The sequence below is a fragment of the Canis lupus genome, chromosome 2 (genome assembly GCF_048164855.1).
Source record: "Canis lupus baileyi chromosome 2, mCanLup2.hap1, whole genome shotgun sequence".
Lineage (NCBI taxonomy): Eukaryota > Metazoa > Chordata > Mammalia > Carnivora > Canidae > Canis > Canis lupus.
In genome coordinates this window covers 22,786,375-22,808,736 of record NC_132839.1, presented here as the reverse complement: position 1 = coordinate 22,808,736, position 22,362 = coordinate 22,786,375, and the positions used below count along the sequence as shown (strand labels likewise).

Genomic DNA, 22,362 nt, shown 5'->3' with positions numbered 1-22,362 from the left:
AATAATCATAGAAAGAATAAGAGATCTCAGCAACTTTCTTTTTTCTTTTTCTTTTTTTAGCATGGAGGCCAACTCAGGGCCCCATCCCAAGACCGTGAGATCCTAACCTGAGGCCAAGTCAAATGCGTAACCGACTGAGCCATCCAGATGCCGTTCTCAGCAACTTTCAATTCCATTCCAATTTACCCTCTAAGTTGTCAGGAGCATCAAAAAGCTGCAGAGTGCATTTCTGAGGCTATTTAGCATTCCCCCAAATTATGCCAGCTGCTACATCACCATCAAGTGGAACCGCTCTGCTTCCCAGACTCTAGGTAGCATTGACTGGGGCCACTCACTAATGTTCAGCTGGCGGCTAGACTGAGCTGGGGGGGGTCCAAGGTAGCTTCACTCACATGCCTGACACCTGCCCTGACCCCCACCTCCTTTGGTGGACTCCTGGGGACTTTTCAGGAAGCATCTCCAGCAGAGGAGTCAAACTTCTTACATGGATACTCAGGGTTCCAAGGGCAAGTATTCCAAAAGACAGGAAAGGGACCTGCCAGTATAAGATCGGGGCAGGAGACTAACACGGCATCACTTTCAACAAATTCTCTTGGTCAAAATAGAGTCCACCTGCATTTGAGGAGAGAAGGCATAGATTCTGTATCTGGATAAAAGGATTTGCAACTATCTTTAATTTGTCATAGGGCCCATAAGAAGGCTGGCAGTTCTGAAGCCACAGCCTAAAGACACTATCCTGGAATTCACTTGGAGTTTGCTGGAAGCCAGTTACACACAGGAGCCTCAAATGATGTGAATTAGAAGTTACAATGAACCAAACACACGGGGATATTACCTGCATTAGACTGCAAAGGACGATCCAGAAATGCTCGAAGTGAAAATGTTTCCCCGATTATAGTTAAATCAAAATCCTTTAATACATACGAGCCCTGAGGGGGACATTTAGAGAAACTTGAGGTCCTGTAGCCTCTATTAGGAGTGGATTGGAGTTTGCTCCGCCCTGTGTCTCCTGTTCCACTCAGTGACCCTGTTTTCAGGACTCCTCCCCTCCGCCCCGCCCCTGAGCTCAGTGTTGAGGCGTCCTCGGGCACCTGCAGGTGCGCTGGCCGAGCGCGGCCCGGCAGGTGCCTCCCGCAGAGCTAGGGTAGCCGATCTAGTCATACAAAGGATCACCACACTAGTAGAGCTTGGAAAGGTTTATTTTTGTGCCTCATAAACCCAGCGAAACTGCGTCCCTAAATCCAGTAAAATCGCTCAGGTGTGAATCCAACGCGGTAGGCTCTCCGGGCCGCCCCCACCCGCGCCCGGGCTCGTCCCTCCGGGGCCCGGCTCCCGCGTCGGACTACATGTCCCATAATCCTTCAGAGCCGACGCGGCGGTGCGCTCTCTGGACTACGATTCCCACAATCCTCGGACACCGCCCTCTGGTCTTCTCTGCGGTCGCTCCCCGCTTCCCATCTTCCCCTTCGGCCCCGGCGCGCCGAGGAGCAAGGTCGCGGAGGGGAGCGCGCGGGGTGTTGCCGTTCCTGCCGTCTCGGGGCTCGCGGCTCTCGCAGGACCTTCAGCGGCGCTATGTTGGGACAGAGCATCCGGAGGTTCACGACCTCTGTGGTCCGTAGGAGCCACTATGAGGAGGGCCCCGGGAAGGTTAGTGCGTAGGGCACCCCCGCCGCCTCGTTGGGGGAGGGGACCTGGGAAGCCGGAAATGGGAGCGCGGCGGTGGAGCGGGGGAAGGGGGCCGCCGGCAGGAGCGGGGGAGCCACAGGCCGCCACCTCGCCCCGGCGCGCCCCGGAGCTCCCCCCCGCTCCCCTGCGCTCCCCCCTCCGCTCCCCTGCGCTGCCCCCCGCTCCCCTGCGTTCCCCCCGTTCTCCCCCCGCCGCGCTCCCCTCTCCGCTCCCCGCCCCCCCCCCCCCCCCCACGGCCTCCAGGACCTGCAGGGCCCCTGGGCCCAGGGCTGCAGGTGTTGGCGGCTTACGGCTGAGCTGGAGGTCATCGGAGTGAAGGTCGCTGGCGACGCATGAGGACGTGAGGCCTGTGGTTGTGGGTCGAGCCTGATTACAACTCTTACCCCTCTTTAGTTGGGGTTGGGCTCGGCTCAGGTGGGGATAGATTCGGTTGGAGGGGCGCGCGTGGTAGGGCTTCTCGGGGTGGAAAAGGTGGACCTGGCGATGAGTTGCCCTTGCCGCGTGCCCGCCGCAGGTGGCTGATGGCTCACATCGTAAACCACAACGCCGCCGTCCATTTAGAAAACAGCTCCCCTGGAGAATAGTTTTTCGATCTTCTAAAATGAAAACTTGGCGCCGTGTTAGCCTGACCTGGAGCCCTGCCTAGGGCTCAGTAAAGCCAGTTTTTTTTTTTTTTTTTTTCGCATAGTGTTCGGTGGGATTAAGATCATAGGATGTAAAACGTAATAATGTCCTAAAAGGAGGTATGGTGTACGGCGTCGGTAACCCGAGGCTGTAAGAATGAAATTACTATCTCCTGTGTACTTACCCGGTGGTTTGAAATTTCATTTTTGTTGCTCTTTTTTCCCCAACAGAATTTGCCATTTTCAGTGGAAAACAAGTGGAGGCTACTACTTATGATGACTTTGTATTTTGGATCTGGATTTGCTGCACCTTTTTTTATAGTAAGACACCAACTGCTTAAGAAATAAGGATGTTTTAATTGATCCACTAAACAGGTAATCAATCCATGGATCCCTAACCTTCCCAAAGTCCTGTTTTCCCTTCTATTTCTTTCTTCCTCCCCTCCCCCCACCCACAGTTACACAAACAGTGTGCGGGGCTGATTCCTGAAGTTAGTGTAGATGTGGCATTGCTGGGGACATTTTGATGAAGCTAAACACAAATATTCCTTTGTTTAAAAAAACAATTTTTATTGGATGCTATTGTTTGTCAGGTGTATTTTACATTAACGATCTCTTGGTGTTACGCAGCAAGCCTGTGAGTGAGATGGGTGACTTAACCTAATCTAAGACACAAAGATGTTAAGTAGCCCATAGCTGGTGGTCGTGGACTAGGATTTTTACCTAGTCTTGTTCCAGAGTTCAGGCTCCCAACCAGGTAGCGTTCTGGTTAGATGATCTTTTTTTTTTTTTTTTTCTTGAGATTTTATTTATTCGTGAGAGACACAGAGAGAGGCAGAGACACAGGCAGAGGGAGAAGCAGGCTCCATGCAGGGAGCCCGATGTGGGACTCTATCCCCAGACCCGGATCACGCCCTGGGCGGAAGGATCACGCCCTGGGCGGAAGGCAGACCCTCAACTGCCGAGTGTCTTCAGGGCAATAGGTGTCGGTATATGCCCAAACCAATCTTGTGTGTGGGGTTAGCAGATACTTTGTGTGAGAAGGAAAGATTTATTTAGCTTAATTGTAATCAGAATTTTCCTCAAAGCAACATTATGGGAAGCTCTGTGGGCTGGTATGAATTAATTCCAAAAATACTGTTAGTAAGTAAAGGCTTTTATTTGTCTTAATTCATAAGGGAAAGGATTTATCCAGGTGACCCATAATGGAAAGATTTTGGTGCATATGATGAAGCAAATCAGTATGAATAAAGTCATGATACTGTAAACGCTTTCTGATGTACCAGTCATAAACTGATAGACGATATGTTGATGAACTAAATGATCTCTTTTTAATGAATGAGACATTTTAAATGTCAATAACTTATTTTTATTTGCAGATGTGAAAAGGAACATTTTAAGAGGTGCAGTCTCTGAAAAATGGATCAATCTCTTGAATTCAACATACTCAACATGTTTGTAAATAAACTTATGGCATGAATCTTTAATGCCTCTTCGCTGAAACATGGAATGTAATGATTGTGCTTTTTTATTTGGGAAATATTTAGGATTAGTTTGTTTGGTCAGAATATGTGTGTGATTGTGCCTGTTTCTTGTTTTTAGATTTGAGGTTTTTGATTTTTGATTACTAGGTCAAGACCTTGTTGGTAATCTATGTTATTAAAAAGGCAAACTTTGTTGTCACATAGTAATCTTTTAGTTGAAAAAGAAGTGTACTTTTATTTGCCTTTACTAAATAAGCAGTAAAATTGGTTTTCTTCATGAGTGACATTTAGTCATGAGGAAAAGCACTAGTGTATACAGAGTGAAGCCCCAAGAGTTCTCCAGACCTGTGATCTAAAACTAAAATTTTCCTGTGATAAATTTGCTATTGACCAATACTAGTCGTTTTTAGACTAAGTAAAAGTAGAATACTTGAAATGTAATAGCTTGTAAAACCATATGGAAATATTCCAAGTTTATTCTGGAATTTTAGTAGAAATGGACTAAAAGATGGCTCTGATTAGTAATTTATATCAGTAAATCAAATTTATGTTGATAGTGAAATGCTGCTAGCTACATAAAATGTAGTGACTTAGTTCCTAGGGCTTTGTATTGGGGCAGGAAAACAGTTCTTCAATGTTTAATCCTCGTTTAGTCACTTTTGGAATACCACACTGATGTTAGAAAAATGCCGTAAAGCAGAGATTGTAAACTGGTGCTCCATTTGAGCTCTAGACTTTTTGGTTGAATAGGGGTGCTGTACTTTTTAAACCATTATTTAAAAACGAGAATAGTTAGAAGAAAGTCTCTTTGGGTTCTTGAAAAATTGCTGAGTGGTTCTACATCCTTTCATAGAACAAAACCGCTGCCTAAATCAGTCCTGACAACATTAGATTATCTGTGTACCCCTAATGTTGAACTACTCATTTGGTGGAACCTTAAAAAACTTTATGGTTTGACTGGGCCTATCATCACGATCTCCAATAATCCTGCAATAGTTACTTAAATATGGATATAATTAAATCTTTATGACTGCCTAACTTATTCCCTGTACTTGCATGTCATTGTTTTTTTGATTATTGCTGAATCAGATGTCATCTGTGTTTATGGAACATTAAGGCTTTCTGCCTTTGGGAAGGTAAAAATGAGTTCAAAGACCATAAAATGATTCCAAATTCTTGGTTCAATCTCTTCTGTTAAGTTACAAATTTAGCTGTCATCCTTTACTTGGAGGAAATTGGAATAGAACCTATCTTGCAGTGTTTGGGGATTTGGTAAGCTATATAAAAACATTTTAGTTTCTGGCAAGTTCTAAAAGATTTTTTTTTTTTTGATGTAAAATACATCACAAATCAAATGTTACTGTTACTTACCAGCAAGGTCTAGCTAGCAAACATCTAATACATTAAATTGTTTTCCTCAGTGTTTGAGATTTACATGAATGAGGGGGAAAAAACCTCCCTTGCCTGTCCTGGGAGAGGAGCACAGATTGTCCCAACATAAAAAGGCTTCAGTAACCTGGGTCATAGTCCATAAGTATGTTGAGTGGTAGAGGCCAGAGAAACAACCAGTCAGGTATGTATATAGACAGATTTGTTGTAAGGAATTAGCTCGTGTGATCATGGAGGTGTGAGAGGTCCAAAATCGGATGCAGGTAGTGCTGAAGGCTGGAGACCTAGGAAGAGTTGCTATTCCAATCCAAAGCTGTCTGTTGACAAGAATTTACTCTACTGGAAGCACCTGAGTGCCTCAGTAGAGTATGCTACTCCATCTTGGGATCCTAAGTTTGAGCCCCACATTGGGAGTAGAGTTAAAATAAAATCTTAAAGTCCTTATAGGCATGTGGGTGGCTCAGTCAGTTAAGCATTTGCCTTTGGCTCAGGTCATGATCTCAGGCTCCTGATCTAGCCCTGTGTTGGGCTTCCTGCTTAGCAGGTAGCCTGCTTTTCCCTCTTCCTCTGCCCCACTCCCCGATTCATTCATTCTCTCTCTCTCTCTCTCTCTCTCTCTCTCCCTCTCCCCCTTTCTCTCTCTCTCTCTCTCTCAAATCTTCCAGGGAGTTTGGTATTTCTATTAAGGTCTTCAGCTGATTGCATGAGGCTAACTCACATTATGGAGAATAATCAGCTTTAGAAACTCAATGTAAATGTTAATTTCTCAAAAAAAAAAAAAAAAAAAAAACCACTTCACAAATATTTGACCAAATAATCTGGACTCATGGCTCAGTCAGGTTGACATTACATTTTAACCATGCCAATTTCATATAAGCATGTGACTTAACGCAGTGTAATATTTAAAATGTTGGAGTTTTAAAAACCACAAAATTCCCGTAAAAATCCAGATTCTTTTAGAAAACCCACTGGACAGACCCACACATTCCTGTATGAAATTGAGCTAGGGCAAATAAAGTACCTCACACACATGCTTCCTCAACTCCAGGATACCTGAATAGCGATTTAGGCTGGGGACTAGAACCCAGGATTTGTTTTGAAGAAAAACCGCTACTTCTTCCATAGTTAAGCTTTGGCCACCCTGAAGGGAAAAAAAAAAAAATCCGTATTTTGCTACAGAGGCAGAACAAAACAGTTAATGGGTTCAAGAGTAAGGTTTGCTTGGATTCCAAGCCAGTCTTTGGTCACATATTGTCAAGAGACTGCTTGAGTTCCTGTTCTATCAAGAGTATCTAGTTGTGAAGATTAGAAGGAGGTCTAATCGAGGCAAATTTCTTTAGATTCCTGCTGTAGAGTACTAAATGAAAAACAAGTGAGGTGGAGGAAATAGAGTGGACATGGTTGGAACTGTTCAAGTTGATCTCAAAGCCGTTCTGCAGTTGCTGGCAGGTGTTTGCAGTTACTCCAGCTACACTTCTAAACAGCTGTCCAGCAGGTACTTCAACCTTAACCATGTGCAAAAATGTGTGGATGAGTACTGTAAGCTGTCACCATCAGTAAAATTCCAGCTTCTTAGCATGTATTTAGTCATTTCCCTACAGTTTCAGCCTCCCCCTCAACATACAGCTCCATTTTTATTACCACCTCCACGTCTTTGTTCAGGTGCCACATTTTCAGTAAAGCTCTCTCCTGCTGATTCCCCCCCTTTAGCCCAAACATACTACACAAAGGTCTCCCAATACCTTATAAACAGCTTTATTATGACCTCAGCATGTACTGTAATTACTGATTTCCTTCCCTATCTCATACCCGCATGTGATCTTTCCAAGACCAGGGAGACCATTACTTATTTATGCGCCCTGCATGTATAATTTAGTGAGTGGTCAATGGACATTTATTGAATGGAAGCCAGGAATGATAAAACTATTTGAAAAGAGCAAAGCCCCGGCCTAATCTACACATCAAAACGGTGTATCTCTCAATGTTTTCTAGATAGTAATAAATTTCGCCCAAATAACTTGCTGAGGGTCAGCCCAGGTGGCTCGGGTTTAACACCACCTTCAGCCCAGGGCGTGATCCTGGGGACCTAGGATCGAGTCCCACGTCGGGCTCCCTGCATGGAGCCTGCTTCCCTGCCTGTGTCTCTGCCTCTGTCTCATGAATAAATAAAATCTTAAAAAAAGAAACCTTGCTGAGTTAGTTTCTCTAAATATGTATTGCAGTAATCCAATTTTGTAGACTAAATGAGAAGAGTTTGCACCAAAATGTAACTGAACTATGTCGCTACCTACACTGCAGTCCATCCAAGATGGACTAAGCAGTGTGGACAGTGTATCTAAGACAAACTGATGAAAATAAGTGTGTGTCGACTTACATTCTAACTATGGATCTTGTTTCAGCCTAGCATTTTGAGAAGCACGGACTTAAAGAATTAGGAGATGTATGGTTTTACCTAATGCTTGAAATAGATCTCAGTGGATTTAAGGGCCTAAATGTTACTCAGCCTGTTGTTCCTAAGTTCACTCTTTGTCACGGGATGGCTGCCATAGTTCCAGGCATCCCATACAGATTTGACAATTTCCAGCAAGAAGAGTTGCAATTTCAAGTTATTTTTAAGAGTGGAGAAAGATTGCTTAGAAATCCACGACTCATTGGGCACAGGAGTCATGTATTCATTCCTAAATACACTAGCAAGGGGAATGGCTGGCATCATAGTTGTTAGTTTCCATGATTTATACTCTGCTACGTCAAAACGTTTATTAAAAAAATGTATCCATTATGAAGTAATGATTTTATTTTCCTAGTTATTGAAATGTTACAGATTAGAAGGAAGGTAGCCACTTTCTATATATTTAACAATACAATGAAGATTTTCTAGTTAACATATAATTCAAATAATAGTTGAGTTGGGACAGACTTGAACTCCTATTTGAATATGTGTACGAGCTGTTTTGGTCTTTCCCTAATCTAATAGAGTAGTCATTAGGGTTTTTCACAACTATGCCAGTTCTGTGTGCACGGCAGGATTGAACTCTGTCTCCTTTGCTTTGACAAATGAAAATAAGAGCAGAAGTGATCTGTTACTCCTTCCTAGAAGCTTAAAAACATTGTACAGTTGATATCAAGTTCCCTTCCTCATGCTGCAGGGATAGAGCCTCCATCAGCTTGGCTTCCTGAGACTAGTGAGTACAGCCATTTGTTAAATATATAGAACGAGCAAGAAACTTGCATTGTTTTAATCATCTGGGGATAGGATTGTTACTGCAGCAAATCTTGGCCTACCCTCAGTGGAATACCTCTGTCTCTGTATTACTGAATCTTTCATTGTAGAATTCTGTGTCAATACAATTTTCTAAGGCCTCTTCTGATTTAGAATGAATTATATGTGGGCTGCCTGGGTGGCTTAGTTGATTAAGCATCCAACTTGATTTTGGCTCAGGTCATGATCTCACAGTTGTGAGATCAAGTCCCAGTGCTGGGCTCCTTGCTCAGTGACGGGTGTGCTTGAGATACTCTCCCCCCGTGCTCCTCCCCGCAATCAAACACGTATGCATGCTCGCTCGCTCTCTCTCTCTTAAATAAATCTTTATAAAATGAATTGTATCTACAATTGCAAATGTGATTACGATATAAAAGCTTGATTAAGTAAGGAAAAAAATCTCTTCAGCACTTTCCATATGTGACAGGAGCCAGAATGATGGCGATACACCGTTTTTGGCTTTCAAAGTGATTTTTTGAGCTGCAGTTTTCAGTTTTGAGCCTTTCCACCTTCTCTATCATTTTGGTGGACCTCACTTACCCATTGGACATCTTTATAAAAATTAGAAAATTGAATCTCTTTTTCCAGATGGACACAGCATCATGTTGGAGCACGTTTGTTCCCTTGTCTAGTCCTCTTCATTTTACTTTGTACATTGGAAAATAGTACAACTTTATAGTATTCCTGAACAAATTCATCTCAAATTTGAATTTTTCAGATTATTCCTACTAAAATTTACTGTCCTCCCAATCTTCTCAGATATGACAAAAAGGCAGGTGCACAATAACTGGATTAAATAATTACTGAGTCTTTTAGCAGGACTCTATATCCTTTAGAACAAGCTTTGTTTTCTTTGGTGGATTCCAAAACTTAGTACCATGCTTGGTAAATATTAAGCCTTCAACAAATATATTTAAATAGATGGAGGTAAGAGGAACATTAATTGGATTTAATAATATTTCCAAGTATATGGGGAGCCAGTCTAGGAAATTCTCTCCTGATGCCTAATAGCAGGAGATGATCAGTTAAATATCTTAACCCTGATTTTCTCTAATTAATATTATAAAAATTTCTCATACATTATGTCTTAAGAGCCTTTCTCAGTACAGTTCTATCTATAAACTGTAGTGAGAAATCACTATTCATGCTCAAGCTCTGCTAACTACCAAAATCCATCACACATTCCCCAGACAGTATATATTAAATGGAACCATATAAAATTACTGATGTATCATATTTTGACCTAGAAAATGGCTCAATTTCTGATGGTTCAATGGTCATGGTTTCCTTTCTCAGCTACTGAACCACTCCTGGAGTTTCTTCCCTCCATATACATAACAGGGAAGCCATGGATTTTCACACAACCAGAGATTAATTGGTTTGTCTGCAGGCAGTATAGCAGAACTGAAACTGTTTAACATGAGTATATTTTGCTATACCCAGTATGTAATATATATGACATATAATATGTATAATAATAATTATACTATCATTTTATTACCATTTAAAAAAACAGGATAATCTAGAATTCTCAAATGCTACTTTTCCCCTAACAGTCTGAGCTTTTGGGGACATTGCTCCCAATTACAGTACAAAAAACACTTTCTCATGTACACAGTATGTAGTGTGGAGAGTGAACGGTCAAGAAAATTCTTAAGATGTTTTTGGTGCAAATAGATAAGTTTTTATTAAAGCACGGGGAAAAGACCCATGGACAGAGCTGCACTGTGATTGTGAGGAGTGATTGATTATATACTTTTAAGTTGAGGGTAGAGGTAAAGGAAGCTTCTAAAGGAAAATTTTCATAGGTTAAACAGACAGGATCCTGGAGATGCGGCTATTGTCAAGTTAAGGTTGCTTTTTGCCTCTAGCAAAGCATTTAACATTAAGGCAGCTGTGAGTTTCTTGAGAAATGTCATACTCTGCCTGTCTCAGGTGTTTATCAATGGGCTGCAAGTAGTAAGGAAATTTAATTTTATCTGCATTTCTTTCACCTTTTTTCTCATCAGTAGGATGATTTTACAGCAAGAATCTGGCTTGCAATTTTTTCCCTTATGGGATTTAATATGAATTGTCTGAAAAAAAACAACTCTGGATTTTAGAAAGAGAGTTGTAAATATTTCTGTTGTCATAGGAAAAAGGAATTTCCTGCTATGGACCGAACGTATGTGTCCCCCCCCAGAATTCATATGTTCAAACCTAATCCCCCATGTGATGATATTTGCAGGTGGGGCTTCTGGGAAGTGATTAGATCATGATATTGGAGCAGTCATGAATGGGGTTATTGCCCTTTTAAAAGAGACCCCTAAGAGCTCCTTCACCCCTTTCTGCCATGTGAAGACACAGCAAGAAGGCGGCGATCTGTAAACCATGAAGCAGGCTCTCACCAGACACTGAATCTGCCAGCACCTTTATCTTGGACTTTCCAGCCACCAAAACTGTGGGAAATAAACCTCTGTTATTTACTTAAAAAAAAAAAAAAATATTCATCAGAGACACAGAGGCAGAGACGCAGGCAGAAGGAGGAGAAGCAGGCTCTGTGCAGAAGTATGATGCAGGACTCTATCCTGGAACACCAGGATCAAGTCCTGAGCTGAAGGCAGACGCTCAACCAACCGCTGAGCCACCCAGGCGTTCCTACCTCTGTTATTTATTAAATACCAATGATATTCTGGTATAGCAGCCAGAACAGATAGACACTTTCTAAATCTAAGTTCCCCTCCGTGTCCTCCAGAAAAACCTTACTGATCAGCAGGGAAAGCAAATTCACCCATAATCTGTGACTTTAAGTTTATTTCTTAAGATTTTATTTACTTTTTCAAGACATAGAGGCAGAGACATAGGTAGAGGGAGAAGCAGACTCTTCGCAAGGAGCCTGGTTCAGGACTCAGTCCCTGGACCCGGGACCACACTCTGAGTTGAAGGCAGATGCTCAACCACTGAGCCACCCAGGTGTCCCTGTAACTAAGTTTGACACAGTGATTTACAAGAAATGCATATATTTGGACATTTAGGTGACTAAAATATGTTCCTCCCATATATTTAATTTTCATCCACTGTTCTTGGCTCACAGATCCCAAAACCTTGTAATTTCCTGAGATAAGAACAATGGGAGCATCTTTTGTTATAATTCATCTCTTGCCCTCAGTTCCCCAGAATGCTTCAGAGCCATAAAGGTGAAATGGGTGTCTTGTTATTCATAACAAGTTCCTTTCCATCACAACTGGGTTTATGTTAAAGAAGGTGACTTTTGGAGATCCCTGGGTGGCTCAGTGGTTTAGGGCCTGCCTTCGGCCCAGGGCGTGATCCTGGAGTCCTGGAATCAAGGCCCATGTTGGGCTCCCTGCATGGAGCCTGCTTCTCCTTCTGCCTGTGTCTCTGCCCCTCTCTCTCTCTCTCTCTCATGGGTAAATAAATAATTTTTTTTTTTTTTTTTTTAAAGATGACTTTTGGAAAGCTGCTAAGGATGCTGGGTGGTTGCCAGGAGAAACAACCTTAAGCAAAAAGGTGGGAACTTTCCCATTCCCTGTAGAGGGAGGGAAAAGAGCTAGGTGATTGATTCAATCACCAATAGCCAATGAGCTATCAATCATGCTTAAGTAATAAAACCTTCATTAAAACCCAAAAGGAAAAATAAAAAATTTAAAAAAAAAAAAAAAAGGAGGGGGTTCGGAGGGCTTCATCAGAATACTTCCATGTGCCTCTGTGTCAGTCCTTAAGTTCCATGAGGACAGAATTTCCTTGGCTCAGGGCCTTGTCCTATGTATCTCTTCATGTGGCTGTTGATTTGGATCTTTTAATATCTTTTGCAATATGTCAATAATCTAGTGAATAAAGTTCCCTGAGTTTTGTGAGCCTTTCTCATAAATTACTTGAACCTAAAGAGGGGTCTGTGGGAACCTCAGATTTATAGGCAGCCAGAGTACAGGTAACAACCTGGGCTTACAATTGACCTCTAAACTGGAGGGTGGGCTTGTGCACTAAGTGAGCCCTTTGTCTGTCTCCAGATAGATAGTAACAGAATTAAGCTGAGTTCAGTTGAATTATTGGTACCCTCTTGGTGTCTTGAGCGTTGCTTGTTGTGTGAAGAACCCTAAACAGACACACACACACACACACACACACACACACACACAGGAATTGGGTCCAGGAATCAAAAGACTAAGGGACAGATTTTAAGTTATCTCTAAGTTGAAAAATAAGCATTATGACGGGCAACACTGTGTCTAGAGCCTATACACAAGGGGAGACAAACAGATGGGGTAGGGTTAGAGAGGATATGAATGAGGGGTGGAGGTAGGGATACTGGGGATGTTAGGATACGGATAAAATCACTCTCAAAAACCAAGTGCACTCAGAATAGGAAAACACTGAGAATCAGCTTGAGATCTTATAGATTGGAGCACTGGCTATAGTGTAAATGAAGGGACTTGAGAATGAGCAGAGCCCAATGTAGGGTTTTAGAATGGCATCACTTCTGAGTAACTGCAAGTGACAGGAAGAGGCACTCTTAGAGGCTTACTGGTGAATGAAGAAAAGGAAACAAAAGGAAATTTTCTTGTAAAAAAAAGAAAGAGAGAGTCACAAAAACAGTATATACACCAAGCCCTCTCATTGAAACAAGTGCAATCTTGGTTAAAGAAACAGTAACATTTCACATCAAAAGAAAATAATGGTTTTGAATTAAGAAACCTAGTTAGCCTCCTTAAACTCTCTCTCTCTGGCTACATATAATTGTATTACTAGTACAGGAAAATAATATTTCAAGGAGAATAGCATATAACAGTTTCATACAAAGTTACTGTAAGAAATTTGTATTCATAGAATTTCATTTCAGCTGATGACAATTCCACAATAAACACCATCCTTGAAATAGAAGAAATCTTAACACAATCCAACTGAATTAAATATCCTTAAATATTTGCAAATATTGAAGGAAAAAAAACATTTTAAATTAAAAATTCAAAATCTTAGAACAGGAGTTGGGTCTGGGGGGTGTGAAACAAAAACTGACCAGGAAAAATGAGGGGAAAAAACCAACAATAATCTTTGAAGTTAAAGATGCCTAAAGAAGGATAGATTTGCTTGAAATTGAATGAAGGAACTGAAGGAAAGGCATGAAACAGCTAAGAAATAAATACAAGACAAAGACATAAAAAAATAAAAATTACACACAGAGAAAAGGGCAAAACCGTAGTGGCTATTTGATATATTTAGATAAATACATACTCCTGTTTAATGCAAAGCTTAAGCATATTGTTTCCCCATGTCCCTTCCCCATCTATCCCTGTCCCTATCTCCCAGACGCAACAAGGCTTCTGATTATTTTCACCAGAGATTAGTGTCTTTTGAAGCTGCCTGGGTGGCTTAGTGTTTGAACATCTGCCTTTGGCTCAGGTTGTGATCAGAGGCTCCTGGCATCAAGTCCAGCATTGGGCTCCAGGCGGGGAGCCTGCTTCTCCCTCTGCCTGTGTCTCTGTGTCTCTCATGAATAAATAAATAAAATCTTAAAAAAAAAAAGATTAATGTCTTCTAGAACTCCACAGGGTATATCATTTTCATATACAAAAGTTTCAGAGCATAAGTATGCTTTAGTTATACCTATTACATAACCCATTATTTTAGGAAATATGAATATTATTATAATTCTAGTATTTTCAAAGTGTTTCCCAGAGAAAATCTGACCTAAGAAGTTACAGATGACATAACACAGCTGAAGAAGAGCTATGGAATATGGAGTAAGAGAATCTATGGAATAAAACAATAAGCACGAGGTCAGACAAATCAGATATTTTCTTTCTCAGAAGTATCTTAAGCATGTACAGAAAAGACCAAATGGATCGACAAAGAAAGATTATAAGAATGAAATATCCTTAAAGGCAGCTGCTGTATATTTACATTTTTGTGTTCCTAGCATCTAGCACAGTCTCCAGTAAGCAGTGAGAGCTCAGCTAATGTGTGTGGAAGTGAATTAAACTGAAGACTGTTCCAAGTATACAGTAGAATATGAACATAGTTGAACATATGAGAACAAGTAAGATTTCTAGAAGTATGAAGAAGCCCTCACTGTGATATGGGAGAGCTTGGTTCTTGTCTCACGGAGTCGAAGAATGAATCTCACGGACAAAGGAGAGTGAGTAAAGTGATAGAAGTTTATTAAGTGAGGGTACAAAGAAAGCTCTCAGATGTGAGAGGGGTCCCAACGGGGTTGCCACTGGGGGGGGGCTTGTAGGGTTGGTCTTTTATTGAAAGCCTACCAGGAAACCTAAATCCTTTCAACATATCTATTGATATCACCATTGAGTAAGGACTAGTGATAACATCTTTAATGGTTTATTTCTTCTTTGGAATCTGGTTATGCTTTGTTGGTCACAGGTGACTATCATAAAAAAGACACCCTCCCCTCCAACACTTAGGGCAGGGTAGTCTGGCTTGTATCCTTATCTCTGGTTTCCTTACATCTCAGCGTTTTTGGGATTTTTGTGACTCTGGTTCCGTAGCCCCCTACCTATCTCTTCCTACCTAGCCCTATTTTGTCCCTAACTCAACTGAGTATCTTAAGATGAGACTAGATAGAGAAGTATGGTAAAGGAAAGGTCATGGTGAGACAGGGTGGGCAGGGCAGGGAGGGCCAATCTGACATCTTGAGCTATAGGATTGATGGTGGGCTACAACCTTTTACATGTGGGTGACAAGAGCAATATTAATTTACAACTACTTGCCTGATAGCCTAATAAGAAAAGAAACCAGAGAAGAATAACAACCAGGAAATGGTAATCTGAGAATGGGAATATGAGGGTCAAAGTTAGAGCATTAAAAGTGGATGGGTTAGAATATTCACTATAAGAGGTATTTGGAAATTAAATGCAGGAAAATAGTATTTCTTGTTGCCCCAGTTGTCTTTATTAGATTATTTAGCAATTCTCTTAAAGTCTGCAAAAATATAAAAACTGGATCTTTACATTGTGACTCGAAAAAATAATAAGAATAGAAAATTCTTCAAGAAGCCAGGCAATGTGAAAAGTATTTTGGCTTCTCTGTCTCTACTCTTAATTTAATTCTGGTCTTAAAATCTTAAGGCCCCTACATTCTAAGACCCATGGTAAGGTCTTTTGATGTCTTGAATACTTAGCACTTTCTCTGGCATTATAAAATAACTTTATAGTGCAGTTAATCAAGTGACAGTAAGAGGTAGTACTCTACAGAGAACTCATTTTAATATTTAATAAGATGAATGTGAACTCTAAAGTTGAAGGCAGCCCCATTTGCATATGTACATAGGATGTCACTACTCCATCAAGCAGAGCTCTGTGTGCCCTGCCCAAGGAGTTGCTTGACTAAGACATCTATTTATTGTATTCAATATCTATAAATATCTATAAAATCCTGTGTTTTAAGATACTGTAGTGGTCTTTGAGAGAAACAAAGCAAGAAGTTAAGATGGTATTTCCCATCTTTCAGAAGTGCAGAAACCCAGGAGAAAGATAGATGCTTATACACATAAATTGAGTACAATTAGGATAGGATAAGTGCTGGAAAAGAAGTTCAGAAAGAGCTATGAGGGCGTGGGAAAGCTGGATGGCTGGTGTATCTGAGACAATTTTATGGAGTTTGGGTCTTGAGGGATAGACAGAATTTGAGGTCATGGATATGCGGGGAGAGGACAGGTCATACAGATATAAAGCATATATTTACATATATGTTAGAGATAAAATGTGTATACATACAGACTTTTTTATTTTTATTTTATTTTTTTTTAATTTTTATTTATTTATGATAGTCACAGAGAGAGAGAGAGAGAAAGAGAGAGGCAGAGACACAGGCAGAGGGAGAAGCAGGCTCCATGCACCGGGAGCCCGATGTGGGATTCGATCCCGGGTCTCCAGGATCGCGCCCTGGGCCAAAGGCAGGCGCCAAACCGCTGCGCCACCCAGGGATCCCACATACAGACTTTTTTAAAAAAAGGTTTTATTTATTTATTTATTCATGAAAGACACACAGAGAAAGGCAGAGACACAGGCAGAGGGAGGAGCAGGCTCCCTGAAGGGAGCCCAATATGGGACTCGATCCCAGGATTCCGGGATCTTGGAAGGCAAACACTCAACCGCTGAGCCACCCAGGTGTCCCCATACAGACATTTATATAGAGACATATGTTGATGAATTGTACAGATATATTTATTTATAGGAAATTCCTTAAGCATTCCTTCTTAATGCTCATGGTAAACATTTCATTTACTTTATAAGTGGTTTCAAGCACTGCAGAGGGATGATATTACTGAAGTATGAAAAATAAATCCGAAAATCTGGAACACTAAGCTATTACGTTTTGGTTGTTATGACAACCTTTCATATAGTTTGTAAGTAATCATGATAGACTCCAAAATATCACATTGTTAAAAGGAATCACTAAGACAAAACTTTGGACCTCAATGCCCTGGAGTCAAATCAATCATCAATTTGCAAATGTGAAAAACTTCCCAAGCAACAAACTAAAATAACATGTTAAGAACACTTAAGGCTAAAATTTATCTGTTAAAATGAAATCTACGAGGCACAGAAATTATTGTTATAAAGGATGAAAGCAAGGGTTGGCAGATTTAGAAACAGTTGTTGACAACATTTGTTAAAGTTTTCATTTAATTTCTATATTCATAGAACTCTCTCTATATATTCATTTGCATATACCTTTGAGTTGCCCTCAAGGATAATTTAGGCAGATACTTCAGACTTTTAACCTTTTAATTTGCTTTTTAAAAAAGATTTATTTATTTTAGAGACAGAGAGAGAGAGAAGCAGGCACTCCATTGAGCATGGAACGCACTGTGGGCTCAATCTCTTAAACCTGAGATCATGATCTGAGCCAAAATCAAGAGTCTGGTGCTCAACCAACTGAGCCACCCAGGTGCCCTTAACCTTTTAACGTGTGTGTGTGTGTGTGTGTGTGTGTGTATGCAACATACACACATATATAATAATTTCATGAGAGTGAATAAGAAAATTGTTTTTTGTTTTGTTTTATCTCCTGAGTACCTCAAGAGTCTCCTAGAAAAGAGAGACTATGTCCTGAAACTTACCGAAAAATTGGAATTGCACTTAGGATATGGTAGAGACATATTAGTAGGCCATTTCAGGCTGTGTTTCATGAAGGGGGTCTACATGAGTCCAGAGACTAGACATCAGGTTTAGACATTCACATTTGTTATTTTATTTGTGTGGGATAACCAAAATCACAGAAGATTGAGTCATAAATGAGAATGACAACGTATTGGTGTATGCATAATAATCTTCATGGAACTTCTCAAGAGGGAAATCATTGGGGAAATTAACTTAATATAGAAAGTATGCCTCGCTTGTTTTTTTTTTAATATTTTATTTATTTATTCATGAGAGACAGAGAGAGAAAGAGGCAGAAACACAGGCAGAGGGAGAAGCAGGCTCCATGCAGGGAGCCTGATGTGGGACTCAATCCTGGGTCTCCAGGATCACGCCCTGGGCTGAAGGCAGCACTAAACCGCTGAGCCACCTGGGCTGCCCTGCCTTGCTTGTTATAATCAGAGAAAATAAAATTTAAAAACTTGAAACAATTTTGATATCAAACTATAAAGTGTAGTATACCTGCTTTTTATTTTTCAAAATCAACTTTACTGAGGAATAAGTGCTTCATTTAGGAACTTGCACACATTATATAATGTATGTTTCACCACAGTTCAAGGAGGTATTAATATTTCTTTTTTTTCTCCTACTTATCATGCAGTTAACTAAGCTGGTAATGTGTTGACTGAGATGGAAACATTATTTAGATCTCAGTATATTTTGTAACTTCTTAGTGCTATTGCTGGGATCTTCCTTCATTGTCTCGATCTTAAAACTGGTTATTGTTCCTGACGGTGTGTGTGTGTGTGTATTTACTGTTTCCACAGACGCTTAATCTCTTCAGGATGTTCTGTTGGCAGTAGGATTAGCTAAAATGCGTCTAATAAAGCTATGAATGTTTCAGTGGCCCGGGGCTCTAGGCCTCAAAGCAAGCAAGTATATTAATGAAGCAAAAAAAATATATAGCTCATTTTTAAAACGGTTGTTACATTATGTCTTTTATATTTAATTCTTTTTCTATTGAAAATATGAGGGTAACTTATGACTTTTTATAAACAGAAAGGCTTAGAAATATCTAGGCAAGAATATAGTGGTACTATGAAACTTTAATCTTCAAAACAACACTTATTGGCATAGGTACTTTTTCATTTATTTAACAAATATTTATTGACTACCTACTAATTTCTTTTTTTTAAAGATTTTATTTATTTATTCATGAGAGACAGAGAGAGAGAGATTGAGAGGCAGAGATGAAGGCAGAGGAAGAAGCAGGCTCCATGCAGGAAGCCCGACGTGGGACTTGATCCCAGGACTCCAGGATCATGCCCTGGCCCAAAGGCAGGTGCTAAACCACTGAGCCACCCAGGGATCCCTACCTCCCTACCTACTAGTTTCAATGCACTGTTCCAGAAGCTTGATATACATCAATGAACAAAATAGTAAAATCCCTCCTTTGTTAAGTTTACATACTAAAGGGAGAAGAGAGGTGATAATAGGCATAATTAGAAAGTTATATAGTATCTTAGAAATTAGAATGCTAGGGAAAAATTGAACTGAGAAAGATAGTGAATAGGGCAGGGAGGGATTAGTCATAATTTTAAAGTAGTCAAAGAAAGTCTCATTAGGAATTAATATTTAAGCAAACACTTGAGACATCTGGGGGAAGAGTATTCCTAAGGTAGGTGCCCGTTGGATTCAAAGAATAGGGAAAAAGTCAGAGTGACAGGAGCATAGCAGTTAGAGAGCCTAAGGGTTCACTGTGGACTAGAGCAAGTCAGGCCTTGTAAGCCTTTATAAGAACCCTGGCACACAATCTGACTTAAATTTTCAAAGGTTCACTGGGGCTGCTGCATTAAGGACAGAAAGGAGCAAGATTGGAACCAGGAGGCAAAGGAGAAGCATATCACAACATTCAGATGAGGGATAATGGGCACCTGGAGTAGCATGGACATATTTCAAGGTAGAGCCAGTATGAATTCTTACAAAGATTTCCTAGCAAATTAACTGTTAAGGAAGGAGAGAAAGAGAGAAGATGCTCTTTTTACATATTAAGGACCTGTAGCTAAAAGAGTACCCAAGTATGTCCAAGGACATGTACATATTAAATGACAGACATATGGACATTTAAATTCAGGTCTAGCTCATGCCACAGAAGCTCTAAATCATACATAGGGTGGGGAACGGTGGAAGGATGCTGTAGAATCACTTATTTTCCCCTCCAAAGTAAGTATTTCTTTTGTAAATAATTTCCTTTTGGTGCTTCTATAACCTCCAATTCTTACTCATTCCTCTGTATTTTTTATCTTCTAAATTATTTAAGTTTGCCTTTAATTCAGTTTTCAACACATCACTTATCAAGGCTAAAATCTCTAATTTTGCACCAAAACTACTCAAAAACATGATTATGAGAAAAAATAAGTTAAGCATTGAAAGAGGCTCTGTCAAAAGAATTACAAGGAAAAAAGTTTCTTATTTACTTTCAATTTTTGATGTGAAAATTACTATGTACTTATCATCTACTAGCATATTGTTTACACGTCAATTAAATTCACAATGCCTATAAACACTTTAATTATACTCTATTAAGAGCTAGAAAATTATAACTAGGAATGTTTCAGATATTCATTCACAGATGTCAAACTAAATTACACGTGATGATAAAATAAATATCATGTGAACTGCCATAACCATAGGAGCAATTGATGTAACAAATACAATCACTATTTATTTACCTCAGTTTTTTTATTGCAGTAAAAATTGGTATGTAACATATTAACTTCCAGTGTACAATATAATAATTGGATATTTGTGATCACCATAGCCTAGTTACCATCCATCACCATACAATTAATCGCCTTCACCTTTTTGTTCATCCCCATGCCCCTCCCCCTCTGATAGTCACCAGTCTATTCTCTGTCTCTATAAACTTTGTTTTCTTTGTTTGCTTGTATTTTAGAGTCCACAAAAAAGTGAAATCATATAGTATTTGTCTTTTTCTGTCTGACTTCACTTAGCATGGTACTCTCAAGGTCAATCCATGTTGTCAGAAATGACAAGATTTTCTTCTTTCTTATGGGCTAATATTTCAGTCTGTGTGTGTGTATGTGTGTGTATCATATCTTCATTATCCATCATCCATTGATGGACACTAAGGTTCCTTCCATGTCTTGGCTATTAATAAGGCAGCAATTAACATAGGGGTGTATGTATCTTTTTTAAGTCAGTGTTTTTGTTTTGCTCTAGTAAATACCCACAAGTAATATAACTGAATTATATGGTAGTTTTATTTATTTTTATTTTTTATTTTTAAAAACTTTTATTCACTTATTTGAGAGTGAGAGAGAGAGGAAGAGAGAGAGAGAAGGGGGACGAGCAGAGGGAGAGGGACAAGCAGACCCTACACTAAGCACAGAGCCCAACTCAGGGCTTGATCTCAGGACCCTGAAATCATGACCTGAGCTGAAACCAAGAGTTGGAAACCTAACCGACTGAACCACCCAGGTACCTCTTATTTTTAATTTTTTGAAGAACCTCCATTCTGTTTACCATGGTGAGTGCAGCGATTTACATTCCCACCAACGGTGTACAAGCATTCCCTTCATTCCACATCCTTTCCAATGCTTGTTATTTCGTTAATAACCATTCTAACAGATGTGAGGTAATATCTCATTGTGGTTTCGATTTACCATTCTCTGATGATGCTGAACATTGTTTCATGTGCCTGTTGACCATCTGTATGTCTTTGTTTAGATCCTTTACCCATTTTTAAATCAGATTGCTTGTTTGCTTGTTGCTATTAAGTTGTTTGAATTCTTTATGTGTTTTGGGCATTGACCTTTTATCAGATTTATGATTTACAAATATTTTCTCTTATTCAGTAGGTTACCTTTTCATTTTGTTTATGGTATCCTTTGCTGTTTCTACTGCTTTTAATTTCACATATCCCCACTTGTTTATTTTTGTTTTTGTAGCCTCTACTTTTGGAGTCAGATCCAAAAATTGATAGCCAAGACCAATGTCAAGGAGCTTGATGCCTAAGTTTTCTTTTAGGAATTAAATGGTTTCAGGTCTTACATTTATGTCTTTAATCCATTTTGAGTTGATTGTTGTGTATGGCCCAGCTTTATTCTCTTTTATATGGCTGTATAGATTTCTCAGCACCATTTATTGAAGAGACTGTACTTTCCCCATTGTAAATTAATTGGCCATATGTGTATGGGTTCGGAGGGGGGCTTCTATTCTCCTATTTTATTCCTTTGATTTATGGGCCTGCTTTAATAACAACACCATACTGTTTTGATTAGTATAGCTTTGTAGCATAGTTTGAAAAATCAGGAATCGTGATATCTCTAGCTTTGTTCTTTCCTTCTTTCTTTCAAAGATTTTATTTATTTATTCATGAGAGACACAGAGAGAGAGAGGTAGAGACATAGGCAGAGGAAGAAGCAGGCTCCCTGTGGGGAGCCTGATATAGGACTTGATCCCAGGACTCCAGGATCACGCCCTGAGCTGAAGGCAGATACTGAACCACTGAGCCACCCAGGTGCCCCTATTCTTCTTTCTTAAGGTTGCTTTGACTATTTGGTGTCCTTTGTGGTTCCATAAAATTTGAAAATTATTTGTCCTAATTCCATAAGAAATGCCATGGAATTTTGATAGGGATTGCATTTAATCTATCGATTGCTTTAAGTAGTATGGACATTTTAATAATATTAATTCTTCCAATCCATAAGTATAGAATATTTTTCCACTTATCTGTGTCTTAAATTTATTTCATCAGTGTTATAGTTGTCAGTTCAGATCTTTCACTTCCTTGGTTAAATTAA

General features: G+C 39.9%; 1 protein-coding gene and 1 non-coding gene across 2 annotated transcripts; both read left to right on the top strand.

Moving 5' to 3' along the window:
* The first annotated feature begins 1,388 nt into the window (after positions 1 to 1,388).
* On the top strand, positions 1,389 to 3,812 carry COX7C (cytochrome c oxidase subunit 7C). The gene is made up of 3 exons (XM_072792835.1): positions 1,389 to 1,647; positions 2,541 to 2,684; positions 3,689 to 3,812. Exons 1-2 carry the CDS (start codon positions 1,573 to 1,575, stop codon positions 2,655 to 2,657), a joined length of 192 nt encoding a protein of 63 aa, XP_072648936.1. The 5' UTR covers positions 1,389 to 1,572; the 3' UTR covers positions 2,658 to 2,684; positions 3,689 to 3,812.
* Positions 3,529 to 3,591, top strand: LOC140623914 (small nucleolar RNA Z39). Its single transcript, XR_012023444.1, has one exon. It is a non-coding gene; the product is annotated as a small nucleolar RNA Z39 (small nucleolar RNA).
* Positions 3,813 to 22,362: the final 18,550 nt, after the last annotated feature.